This window comes from Schistocerca piceifrons, chromosome 5 (assembly GCF_021461385.2).
Source record: "Schistocerca piceifrons isolate TAMUIC-IGC-003096 chromosome 5, iqSchPice1.1, whole genome shotgun sequence".
NCBI lineage: Eukaryota > Metazoa > Arthropoda > Insecta > Orthoptera > Acrididae > Schistocerca > Schistocerca piceifrons.
The window spans coordinates 599,899,206-599,911,747 of record NC_060142.1 but is presented as its reverse complement, the minus strand read 5'-3'; the positions used below and the strand labels follow the sequence as shown (position 1 = coordinate 599,911,747).

Sequence of the window (12,542 nt, the reverse complement as noted above, 5' to 3'; positions counted from 1 at the left end):
GTTAGCACCATTCTTAAACTTGTGGGTTTGTTTTTTCTTCAATATGTCTAGTCTGACAAAGAAACAAAAAGTGTAAGATAAGTGTAATAGAGAATTTCAAAATTTGCGGATGACACAATTAATAAAAGTAATAAAGAGGTGTGTATTTTATGTTCCAGAACAGTGGTATGCAGAACATTGTCAGTAAAATGGTGTTGTGGAACAAATCACAAATCTCTTTCGCAATAAAGTGAACCAGAGTAAAAGGAATTAGTTGCTATTAAAGACAGAAATTAACAGTGAACACCTATTACTAATTGTATTAAAGCACGCGTCACACCTGGGATGGCACTTCTGGGCATAGAAGCGGAGCGGATAGGAAGTGTGTGTGTGTGGGGGGGGGGGGGGGGGGGGGGGGATGAGAACTGCGAATGCGCGACAGCAGAGTGGGCAAACAAAGTCCACGTTACTGAACTGCATTGCTGCAGACAACGATCGTGCTTGTTTGCCTATGGTACATTGTATTATACATTCATATCTATGAGGGGAATAATAAATATTAAAACCAATTTCGATCAGTCGTCATGAGCGAAATACTAATTCACATCTTGACAACTTTACGTCCACTGCTCCACAGATTTACTCTGCATGATGTTGGGAGGCGAGAACAGCTGACATAGCTTTGTGAAGACGTGAAGTGCAATTTTTCTCAAAACGACATTGAAACTGCTTGCAATAATTACCATTTATTGCGATTTGAACTGCGTTATAAGTAAAAATTTAATACACAACAAAATTAACTTCAAGCACAAACCGAAATCATTATACTTGCTTGACAACTGCTGCTGCTCAATAGAATTTTTTTTTTTTTAAATGTGTAAAGAGAGAGTGTGTGTGTGTGTGTGTGTGTGTGTGTGTGTGTGTGTGTGTGTGTGTGTGTGTGTGTGTGTGTGTGTGTTTGACGACAGTTAAGTGTAAACACTGCGAGAAAAAAAGAATTAGTGGTAGAAAAGACTATTGTAAAAATGGTCAGTAATTTGTCATATTTTTCGTTGTGAACAGGCATTATGAGTGTAAACTGACATGTTCGATATTACAGTGAGAGACCACATTTATAATCCATTGAACAAGCAAACAATTAACCATCATCTGTGAATGACTCCAGGGAATCTGACTGATAGCATCGAAAACCACCGATATCTCGACAAGTAATAGTTACTGTTGTTTTAGGGCTTATCCAGTTTGTGCTTTACAGAGATTTACAATGTGGTGGTTGAAGCTTAACTTCTCCTTGGGCAATATGTTGAACATTATAGTCTGCATAATTAAAAGGATACAAAGTCCCAATCAAAAAGGCTAGGAAGTTCTCATTATTATGTATGCAACTGACATGTTGACAAACATTTCTTAAATGACTAGTCTTTAAAACTAAGAAATAGTATTACTTTGTTTATTCTAAGAAATAAAACCGGAAGAAGTGTTAGCATGCACAATAATTATCCGATAACCTTTCCCTATGAGAACTTTAAAACTGCCAGTACCATCACTCAATTCCCAGCAGATCTTCTTGGAATGATTCTAATTGACCCATGTTTCATTGAAGTAATGTACTGTTAAGGTACCTCCTTCTCTTGTATTGTGAATCTTTATATGGGTTATAGTTCATGCTGCACCTAGGTCACTTCTTTGAACTGAAAACTCTCTTCTTAACACATCTGGAACCAACATTTTTAAAAATTCTTTATCCAGATGAAGTGCTTACCATTGAGGCCTGCATAACTGTGACATGTTTTCGTTATGTAGGGGACTCATCATTCACATGGAGCACTTTAAAACATCATTGTTAAAACTATCCATTTGTGTTACAGGTTCCTTGTGACCTCGATGCTTTCCAGGTGACATAAAACCAACTGTTTCTACAACTCCTACAGCTCTGACACTTTCCTTTACAATTCTTTTTACAGTTCTCTTGCCGACACCACATGGTTCTGGAATCAGTTTGTGTGTTTTCTAGTGTCAACAGTAGGAGACTTGCTTTTAAATTCATGTTTGAAAAAGTTATAAACGCAGTAAATAATCCGCCTCGCCTGCTTGTGAAGCACTCCACGCTTGTTGCCATCACCTGACTCTCTCTCTCTCTCTCTCCGCCCGCATCTCGTGGTCGTGCGGTAGCGTTCTCGCTTCCCACGCCCGGGTTCCCGGGTTCGATTCCCGGCGGGGTCAGGGATTTTCTCTGCCTCGTGATGGCTGGGTGTTGTGTGCTGTCCTTAGGTTAGTTAGGTTTAAGTAGTTCTAAGTTCTAGGGGACTTATGACCACAGCAGTTGAGTCCCATAGTGCTCAGAGCCATTTCTCTCTCTCTCTCTCTCTCTCTCTCTCTCTCTCTCTCTCTCTCTCTCTCCCCCCCCCCCCCCCCCCCCCCCCTCCTTTTTTAAATTGCACTTAAACATTTACAAGATACACATTCACGGCTACACTGCTCCAAGAAAAAAAATTGGAAACAAAAAAGATTGGTAGTTGAATGAATAATTTGGTTGTCGCGAAGTGTGACAACAGTGTAACATGTAGGAGTGAGATTCTTGCACTCTAGCTGTAACACTCTGCTAGCCGCTCGGAAAGAGAATGAATATTATTGGCCGCCAGTGGCTAGTGGAGGGGGATGCGCAGAACGGCTGAAAACACTAGTTAACAAATTTAAACTTTTTTCTGCATCTGATTTGTAAATAAGTGGATTTGCTAATTTTGGGGTTCTGAATACACTGGTAAAATCAGTTTTTCTGTATGACATTACATTTCCTAGATACACACAGAATAAAAAAATGGTAATCGCAAAAATTGACACAATTAAGTCAAAGAAAAATACACATTCAGAACTTTTGAAATCATACTATTTTGTATGTATATATGGGCATGATGCCAATAAAAGATCCAAATTAGTTCAGAAGATATTTTCACCTTTAATCGTCTTTGGTTTTTGAAAAATGTGATGACAGAGCTCTTCTTTTGTTTGCCTTTCATCACTCTCCCTAACAAGACCCCAGCAGTAGTCATCAAAGGGTTCCAATGGCCTTGGTAATGGTGTTCCATGGTTAGAATGTCTTGGTGAAAGCACTCACCATGCTCATCGCTTATGGCTCCCAAATTTTCCAGGAAGAAATCAAGGTGAGAATGTAAAAAGTGAATTTTAAGTGACATTCTACACCCCATGGTCTTATAGTTTTCCAACAGATCATTTACAATGGTAACATAGTTTTTGTCTTTTCTGTTACCCAAAAAGCCTTTCACAATTGCTTTAAAAGAAGGCCAAACAGCTAATGGGATATCAGTGAGTTTGGTATCAAAGGTTGGATCTTTCAGCAATTTTCTTATGTGTGGTCCAATAAATATACCCTCTTTCAGCTTTGCCTCACTTAATTTGGGAAACTTTTCCTTTAAGTGATTGAAGGCCTCACCTTCTTTATCCAGAGCTTTTACAAAGTTCTTGATAAGGCCCGACTTGATATGAAGGGGAGGCAAAATAATTCTATCGGGCTCAACCAATGGGGTATTGTTCACATTTATATTTCCAGGAACATATGACTTCCGTAGGGCCATTCCTTGACTGATAGTGGTTCTTGGTGTCACGGCTGTCCCAAAGGCACAAAAAGCAGCAGCATTTCGTGAATCCAGCCTGTAAACCTATAAGGAGAGCAACGACTTTTAAATCACAGCAAAGCTGCCATTCATGATCCTTATATTTGATTGCCTCTAGCAGCAAAGCCATGGTTTCATAAGTTTCTTCCATGTCTACTGCATAAGCCAAAGGTACTGATGGAAATGCATTGCCATTATGCAGTAGTACTGCTTTCAAGCTGGTTTTGCTGTAGTCAATAAATAGTCACCGCTCCTGTGGATTATGTTGTACACCTAGCTGCATCATCAGACCATTGACATCTCTACATACAAACATTGAATTGTGCATATCGAAATATTGAGCAAAGGAAGCACCTCTTGATCTGAAACAGGAAATTTTTGTCCCCGGAGCTAGAAGGTTCCGTTGATGCAGTATCGACCCCAAGAGTTCAGCTTGCTGTTTCAAAAGTTGTAGATCACAAGCCAAATTGTTCAGTTCCTTTTGATTAAAGAGCTGAGGTGAAGTGTCATGATATTGAGGGCGGTACTCTTCTATATTCACTTGACGTGGTGTCTGGTTCCATGGCTTTCAAGTTACAGACAGGAACAGGAAACCCCTCATCATGGGGCACAGCCAAATGCACTGAAGATACATCTAGATACTTTATTTTATGTCTAGTTTTGCTTGAATGTCCTGAAATATTTGTAAGGCTGAAGTAACAGTCATGAATAATGGTCTTTCGGCCCTCACCACACCATCAGAACAGTGAATGGCATGGCTCGGCGTTTTGCTTTCAACTACTTGGTTATGGTTGTAGTACAGGTTATGGAAACAAAATATGAGGTGCATTTTTATCTTGATCACCAACAGGACGATCAAAATACAATTTATATGCCTTCTTAACCAAATCAGTAATTGGTTTTCTTTGGGCTTTTGGAGTGAATTTCCCACACACATAACAAAAGTTGTCAGGGTTGTTTAGACAGCAATGAGATTTACTAGTTGCCATTTTTCTTAGTGTTAGTTTTAAACACAAAAAGTTTGCACTATCTTTCACAGGAAACACTCACTAAGGATCTCTTTCACACCACTGGATTACCACACTAACCACTTACTGATGATTTGTAGATCTTCTAGCTCTCCTCTGCTAATCAAAAACAAACATCAAAACAGGAGAACAGCAAAAAGTGAAATACTGAATACGAAAAATAAAAAACCTTTAAAAACTCAAAAATAGTACGTGCTAGAACATTTTGAAAGTTATACTCTGATTCTACGCTCCAAAATACATACTAGTTGATGTATCACATTCGAGATGATAAAAATGGCTGTTGACTGGTGAAATTGCACTGCCTTCTTAGATGACACGAACAATAGGCAGGATTGCCAGATAGACACCCAGATGTCCACAATCGTGGTAACTGTCTCGCTGTTACTCTGAACATGCATGTTTGGGTGTCTGTGTGGATGTGTGTGTGAATGTGTGTGCTCTTACTAGAAAAAGAGCAAGAGTTTGAAACCTAGTAGTAACTGTTTCCTGTTAAGTGTTTCTGTGCACCACATACCAGTCCGCTGTAGGTAAGTGGTTGCCTTTGCTTATTTTACATAGTTCTACATCTGTATCTATCTGTGTTTGTACTCTGCAAGCTACCATGTTGTGCATGGTAGAGTGTACCTTGTACCACTACTAGTCATTCCCTCTCCTATTACACTCACAAAAGCCGGCCGCGGTGGTCTCGCGGTTCTAGGCGCGCAGTCCGGAACCGCGCGACTGCTACGGTCGCAGGTTCGAATCCTGCCTCGGGCATGGATGTGTGTGATGTCCTTAGGTTAGTTAGGTTTAAGTAGTTCTAAGTTCTAGGGGACTGATGACCACAGCTGTTAAGTCCCATAGTGCTCAGAGCCATTTGAACCATTTTTGAACACTCACAAAAGGGGCACGAGTAGAATTGTACTGCAGTCATTGAAAGACCTGGTTCTATAAATTTTCTCCCCTACATGGATTTCCCCATTTGAGTTCAAGAGACATCTCTGTAATGTTTGCATGTTGATCAAACCTAGCAGTAACAAATCTAGCAGCACACCTCTAACTTGCTTTCATGTCTTCCTTTAATCTGACCTGGTGAAGATCCAAAACACTCAAGCACCACTCAAGAATTGGTCATACCAGTGTCCTATACGTAGTCACCTTTGCAGATGAGCTACCTTTTCCTAGAATTCTCACAATTAATTGAAGTCGACCATTTGCCTTCCCTACTACCAATCGTATGTGCCCATTCCATTTCATATCACTTTGTACATTGTGCCTAGATTAGATATTTAATCATCATGACTGTGACAAGCGGCTGCCACTAATACTGTACTCGAAGATTACTGGATTGTTTTTCCTACTCATCTACATTCATGTACATTTTTCTACATTTAGAGAAAGGTACCATTCAACAGATCAAATAGATATTCTATCTAACCCATCCTATATTCTCCTTCAATTGCGCAATGACAATTTCCTGCACTCTACAGCATCATCAGTAAATAGTTGCAGAGAATAAGAGTGGTCATTACTTAAGAAGTCTTTGAGCCATTCACATACTTCGGAACCTGTTCCATGTACTTGGACTTCCATTAACAGTCTGCAGTTGGGCACTGTGTCAAACACTTTCCAGAAATTTTGGAATATTGAATCTGCCTGTTGCCCTTCATCTGTGGTTCAAAGGATTGATGGTTTCTAAATCTGTGCTGGTTTGCAGACAGAAGCTTTTCTGTCTCAAGGAAATTTTTATATTTGAACTCAGAAAGTGGTCAAGAATTCTGCAGAAAACTGATCTTAAGGATACTAGTCTGTGATTTTCTGGGTTCATTCTCTTACTGTTCTTCTCTATTGGAGGCACCTGCACTTTTCTCCCAGTTGCTGGGTACTTTGCGCTGGGTGAGAAATTCATAATAAGTGAAAGCAAAGTAAGTGGCCAATGCTGAAGATTACTCTCTGTAAAACTGTGTTGTGATTCCACCTGTACCTCAAGACTTTTTTGTTTACAGCTGTTTCAGTTGCTTCTCAGTGCTAGGAATGCCCATTTCTATGTCCTCTATTTGCTTTGAAGCTTAGTGAGAAGAACATAAACCAATGGTTAAGCCACTAAAGAAGAAATTAAAATATTTTTTCAGCTTCATAAGAATTTATTATTATTGTTATTATTATTTGGAGGAAGGGAGGCATTCACAAGGTGTGAAGCTTATGAACCATCTGAAAATGGGAATACTTAGGCCTACATTATATCTCATTATTGGATAAATTGTATGAGAAAATCAAAGTGATTGTCCAAGGGATGAAAGAACAGCTAATGATTTGTAGCTGGGTTGCAGTTAGGTGGGCGACATAAACCAAAGGTCCCATCGAATCTGTGATGATTAATGTGTGCTATTGGGTGTAGAATGTTGAGTCTCTATAATAGGTCAATCATTCACTTAATTGCAGAAGCATTTTCTAGGGTAGCAGAGTATATGTACCACGCACATGAGGTTTTTGAACAGAGAATTCCAACATTACTGCGGAATCCAAACTGATCTTCGCCAAGGTCGGTTTCTACCAGTTTTTCCATTCGTCTGTAAATAATTCGCGTTAGTATTTTGCAGCTGTGACTTATTAAACTGATAGTTCGGTAATTTTCACATCTATCAACACGTGCTTTCTTTGGGATTGGAATTATTATATTCTTCTTGAAGTCTGAGGGTATTTTGCCTGTCTCATACATCTTGCTCACCAGATGGTAGAGTTTTGTCAGGACTGGCTCTCCCGAGGCCGTCAGTAGTTCTAATGGAATGTTGTCTACTCCCGGGGCCTTGTTTCGACTCAGGTCTTTCAGTGCTCTGTCAAACTCTTCACGCAGTATCATATCTCCCATTTCATCTTCATCTACATCCTCTTCCATTTCCATAATATTGTCCTCAAGTACATCGCCCTTGTATAGACCCTCTATATACTCCTTCCACCTTTCTACTTTTCCTTCTTTGCTTAGAACTGGGTTTCCATCTGAGCTCTTGATATTCATACAAATGGCTCTCTTTTCTCCAAAGGTCTCTTTAATTTTCCTGTAGGCAGTATCTATCTTACCCCTTGTGAGATAAGCCTCTACATCCTTACATTTGTCTTCTAGCCATCCCTGCTTACCCATTTTGCACTTCCTGTCGATCTTATTTTTGAGACATTTGTATTCCTTTTTGCCTGCTTTATTTACTGTGTTTTTATATTTTCTCCTTTCATCAATTAAATTCAATATTTCTTTTGTTACCCAAGGATTTCTACTAGACCTCGTCTCTTTACCTACTTGATCCTCTGCTGCCTTCACTACTTCATCCCTCAGAGCTACCCATTCTTCTTCTACTGTATTTCTTTCCCCCATTCCTGTCAATTGTTCCCTTATGCTCTCCCTGAAACTCTGTACAACCTCTGGTTTAGTCAGTTTATCCAGGTCCCATCTCCTTAAATTCCCACCTTTTTGCAGTTTCTTCAGTTTTAATCTACAGTTCATAACCAATAGGTTGTGGTCAGAGTCCACATCTGCCCCTGGAAATGTCTTTCAGTTTAAAACCTGGTTCCTAAATCTCTGTCTTACCATTATATAATCTATCTGATACCTTTTAGTATCTCCAGGATTCTTCCATGTATACAACCTTCTTTTATGATTCTTGAACCAAGTGTTAGCTATGATTAAGTTATGCTCTGTGCAAAATTCTACCAAATGGCTTCCTCTTTCATTTCTTACCCCCAATCCATATTCACCCACTATGTTTCCTTCTCTCCCTTTTCCTACTCTCGAATTCCAGTCACCCATGACTATTAAATTTTCGTCTCCCTTCACTACCTGAATAATTTCTTTTATCTCATCAAACATTTCATCAATTTTTTCATCATCTGGAGAGCTAGTTGGCATATAAACTTGTACTACTGTAGTAGGCATGGGCTTCGAGTCTATCTTGGCCATAATAATGCGTTCACTATGCTGTTGGTAGTAGCTTACCCACACTCCTATTTTTTTTATTCATTATTAAACCTACTCCTGCATACCCCTATTTGATTTTGTATTTATAACCCTGTATTCACCTGACCAAAAGTCTTGTTCCTCCTGCCACCGAACTTCATTAATTCCCACTATATCTAACTTCAACCTATCCATTTTCCTTTTTAAATTTTCTAACCTACCTGCCCGATTAAGGGATCTGACATTCCACGCTCCGATCCGTAGAACACCAGTTTTCTTTCTCCTGATAACGACGTCCTCTTGAGAGGAGATAAAAATTATGCCATATGAATGTTGGTCTGGAAATGCTTTGTTTCCATGTTACAACTCATTTTCTCCAGCTCATTAATCATGGGAAACACACAAGAAGAACTTTAGAATCATGGGGAAAATGCACTCTTCGTGATGTCTGGTTATGTTGTGCACTGCCAGTGTTTTGTTTTACATGTCCCTCTTGCCGCTGAACATAGGTCATTGCTCGTGTAAAGGTAACATTAGCTGTTTCAGAGATCATCAGTATGACTGTTGCAAGCACACAGGTTACTAAGTAGAGGTAATCACGGACTTCGCTTGTGCAATGGCAGTATACACAAATGCAGAGATGGCAGATGCCCATTTGATGTATTACCTCATAAGAGGTGGGCTGATCATAGTCTGGTGTCTGAGTGACTTGTCCCTGTCCACTTTTCAACTTCCTCCAACCAGTTCTTATTTCTTCCTGTAGAAGAAACACCACGTACTGTTGTCATGCTGCTCCTTCATTCACCCCCACCCACATACCCCTTCCCCTTCCCCTTCCCCTTCCCCTTCCCCTTCCCCTACGAATGTAAGAGATTTCGTCACAGTTAGTTCTCTAAGCCAGTGAGATAACCTAGTGGGCATGTTCATTAATTTTAGTTGTACAACCCCAAATGTAAGGTTGTGTTTTAAGTGCTATTCACTCCAACTGCATTTAAAATTTTTTTCTTCTTACAATTATGCTACAAGGGATTCATTGCATTTGAATTCAAAAGATTATATGTAAGTATGTGCTTCCATTCTACAATGCATTTGGGAAAAGTCATACCCTTTCCTGTCTGTCAAGCACAATAAAATTTAAAATTTTCCAGCACTTTGTTTAAGAATACTCTAAATGAAATGCATTGGAGTTTAATTTGATGGGATTTTGAAATTTGATTATACAGTAATATTTCTTTACCATAATATTGTCTGCCTTTCTTTTCATTGCGTTTGCATTATTATAACAAAGTGATTTTGTTTCCAGATTTGTTCTAGCATGCCAAGACACAGAAACAGGAGGTTTCAGTGATCGTCCTGGTGACATTCCAGATCCTTTCCATACCTTGTTTGGGCTGGCAGCATTGTCATTGCTTGGTGAGCCATCAATAAAGCCAGTAGACCCAACTTACTGCATGCCTAAACATGTGATTGACAGGCTAGGCCTCAGGCCTCAGAGACTGTCTGTATGATTTAACTGGCACAGAAACTGTTGAGAGAATAATTTTATAACAAGCTTGGGATCACTTGTGTATCAGGCTTTCCTGATTTGACATGCAAGATTTTTCTGAAATCGTGTATTTTGTAAGAGACTCTATCAATAAGCTTTAGTGTTGAACTGTCTTTGTGAAGAGCAATTGTTCATTAGTCCAACATGCCATTGTAAGTATAATATCACAGCACAGTGGACATAAGCGACAAGCAATTGGAGGTATAGTATTCATATACAAAATTCAAAATGTAACTGCAGTAGGAGTGACTTTGTAATTATTGATGATGATAATTATTAGATAATTGCTGTACACATATTCCATGAGGTATATGTTAAGGGCACTGTGCACCAACAGCACTGGATTTAGTATTGTACTCTGAAATAGCTTCCAAATGCCATACTTGTCATTTAAACTAAAGATGGAATGTTAAATGGAGGACAGTGACAAAGTTACTGTCTCACACAGGCTGTAAATGATTTTGTTCGCATGTTACCTGTGAGTGGCTAATTTACTTTACGATATTCTGTGCATTTAATTGTAAATGTAAACATTGTTCCTGAGGTTCACAGTGTGCTAACACATCGTGTTGTTTTACTGGTCAGTAATTAATGTGATGAAAGCTACAACTCTTGGTGTCACTTGCCACGTGTCTGTGGCTTTCTCTTTTCCTTTCAGTTTCTTTTTATGTATCAATCTCATTGTGTGAATGAAAACTGTGTACAAGCACAATGCACTGCTAGTGACAGGAATGAAAATTTGTGTTTTATATACAGCTTATAGTAATTTTTAATAAGTTGTGGATTTATGTTTTGGAGCAGGACTCCATACCAGTCTCCTTTTTGTAATAATGGACATAAGGAAATTTACTGCCATCTTTTATGTGACTTATACTTTTACCACCAGAGAGAAGTAGCAACTTTACAATGATGTGTACATCGAAGCAAGCAGAGTGATCATTATTGTATTGTTATGTGGAATATTTTGTTAATACAATGAATCTGGATTTCTTAAACTTATATACTGTTTTATCATTTACAGTGAAACCCGATTCTAATGAACCCACTTTTAAAGAATTCCCTCTTTTAACGGATATCTCCATCTGTCCCAATGAAATTGGCACAATAACAGAATTACTGAACTTTGTTTTTAACTTACCTTACTTTAAGAAAAAGTCCACATTAAAGTGTTTCCAGTCCAGAACTTAGTTATGGTGAATTTCATGATATGTTCAAAAGTTTTTGGCTTTTTCTTTAATTTTAGATAAGTTTCATTAAACTGCTTCCAGAAAAAACTTATGTAATTGAAAATCAATAATTGTTCGTTTGTGTATGATTAAGAAGGACTTCCAAATAGTGAACTCACTGATAAGTTGATGGTTGCTCGTCAAGACCTGTCATCAGTGAAATAGTGACATTTTTATAATCATTAGCATAAGAAGTCTGTCACTTTTAGCTCTCTGATACACTTTTGGGCATAATATATCTGTGTGCCTTTATAGAACTAAGGTGGCATGTTGAGAAGAATTCACTTCGTTTCTCTTTCAGTGGAGAATGTATAAATATGGGAAGATGTATCAAAGTCAAGGAATCGAGCCATCAAGAATATATTATGCAGGGACTAAAGTATCAATTTCCTCATGTAGGTGACATGATCTAATACCACAGAAAACATTGCCATTAGGCCAATCACATAAATTGATCACATTGTGTTGTTTATCAGAATTCAGAATTCTACATTGTGAAAATTTTGTTTAGTCATGGTCAATGAATAAAAGAAAGCTTAAGAGTAATATGAAGCTAAAAGTTATTCATGATATTGAAGACACTCCGAATGTTAAATTCTCCAGCAAGGTAAACCAATATGATTTGGCACTGTTTTCCTCTTGTGATATAGAAAAAAATGCTGAATGTTGACATTCTGTCCTTCATCATTGATGAGGAAGAACATTCATGCCCCATCATCTAAATGGACCTACACATGTTCAGTTTTGCTGTGCTGTTATGAGTCCAAGTCAAACTCTGTATAGTTATCTGTGCTTTCAGTTTTCCCCTCAGTTCCATTCTTGGTTCCCTCAGTAGTGGCAAGCTATGCAGTGTTTGTGACAATAGAACAACAATGTATGACAGAAAAAGAGAGAGCCACAGGTTGTTGTGTGCTTGCAGCTAAGTGGCTTCTTTTAACACTGGAATATACACGCTATTTATCATGGCAGACACTAGAGGCTGGTCTTCAAGACTTGTAGATATTTTTTCTTCGTAATGTTCTTTTTCACTAAGATAGCAGTGAAAATATGAATAAATGCTATGTTAGCAAGGTTTTATCAACAACAATTAAAATATTGAATGTGGTTAATTAACAACATTTTTATTTATTTTTCTAAATTTCACTGTATGAAGAACCCTGAAAAAAAGAGCCTATATCTGTTATAATTTTTTTTGTTATCTTG

The 12,542-nt window shown here is 38.4% G+C and overlaps 1 protein-coding gene across 1 annotated transcript in view; it reads left to right on the top strand.

Annotated features, from left to right (window-relative positions):
- LOC124798189 (geranylgeranyl transferase type-2 subunit beta) overlaps positions 1-11,112 on the top strand; it is a gene marked incomplete at its 5' end in the record, with an annotated part of 67,554 nt that extends 56,442 nt beyond the window's left edge. The window contains 1 exon segment of the mRNA XM_047261486.1: positions 9,871-11,112. Within this exon segment, the coding sequence (XP_047117442.1) occupies positions 9,871-10,075 (205 nt within the window). The 3' untranslated portion in view covers positions 10,076-11,112.
- Positions 11,113-12,542: the final 1,430 nt, after the last annotated feature.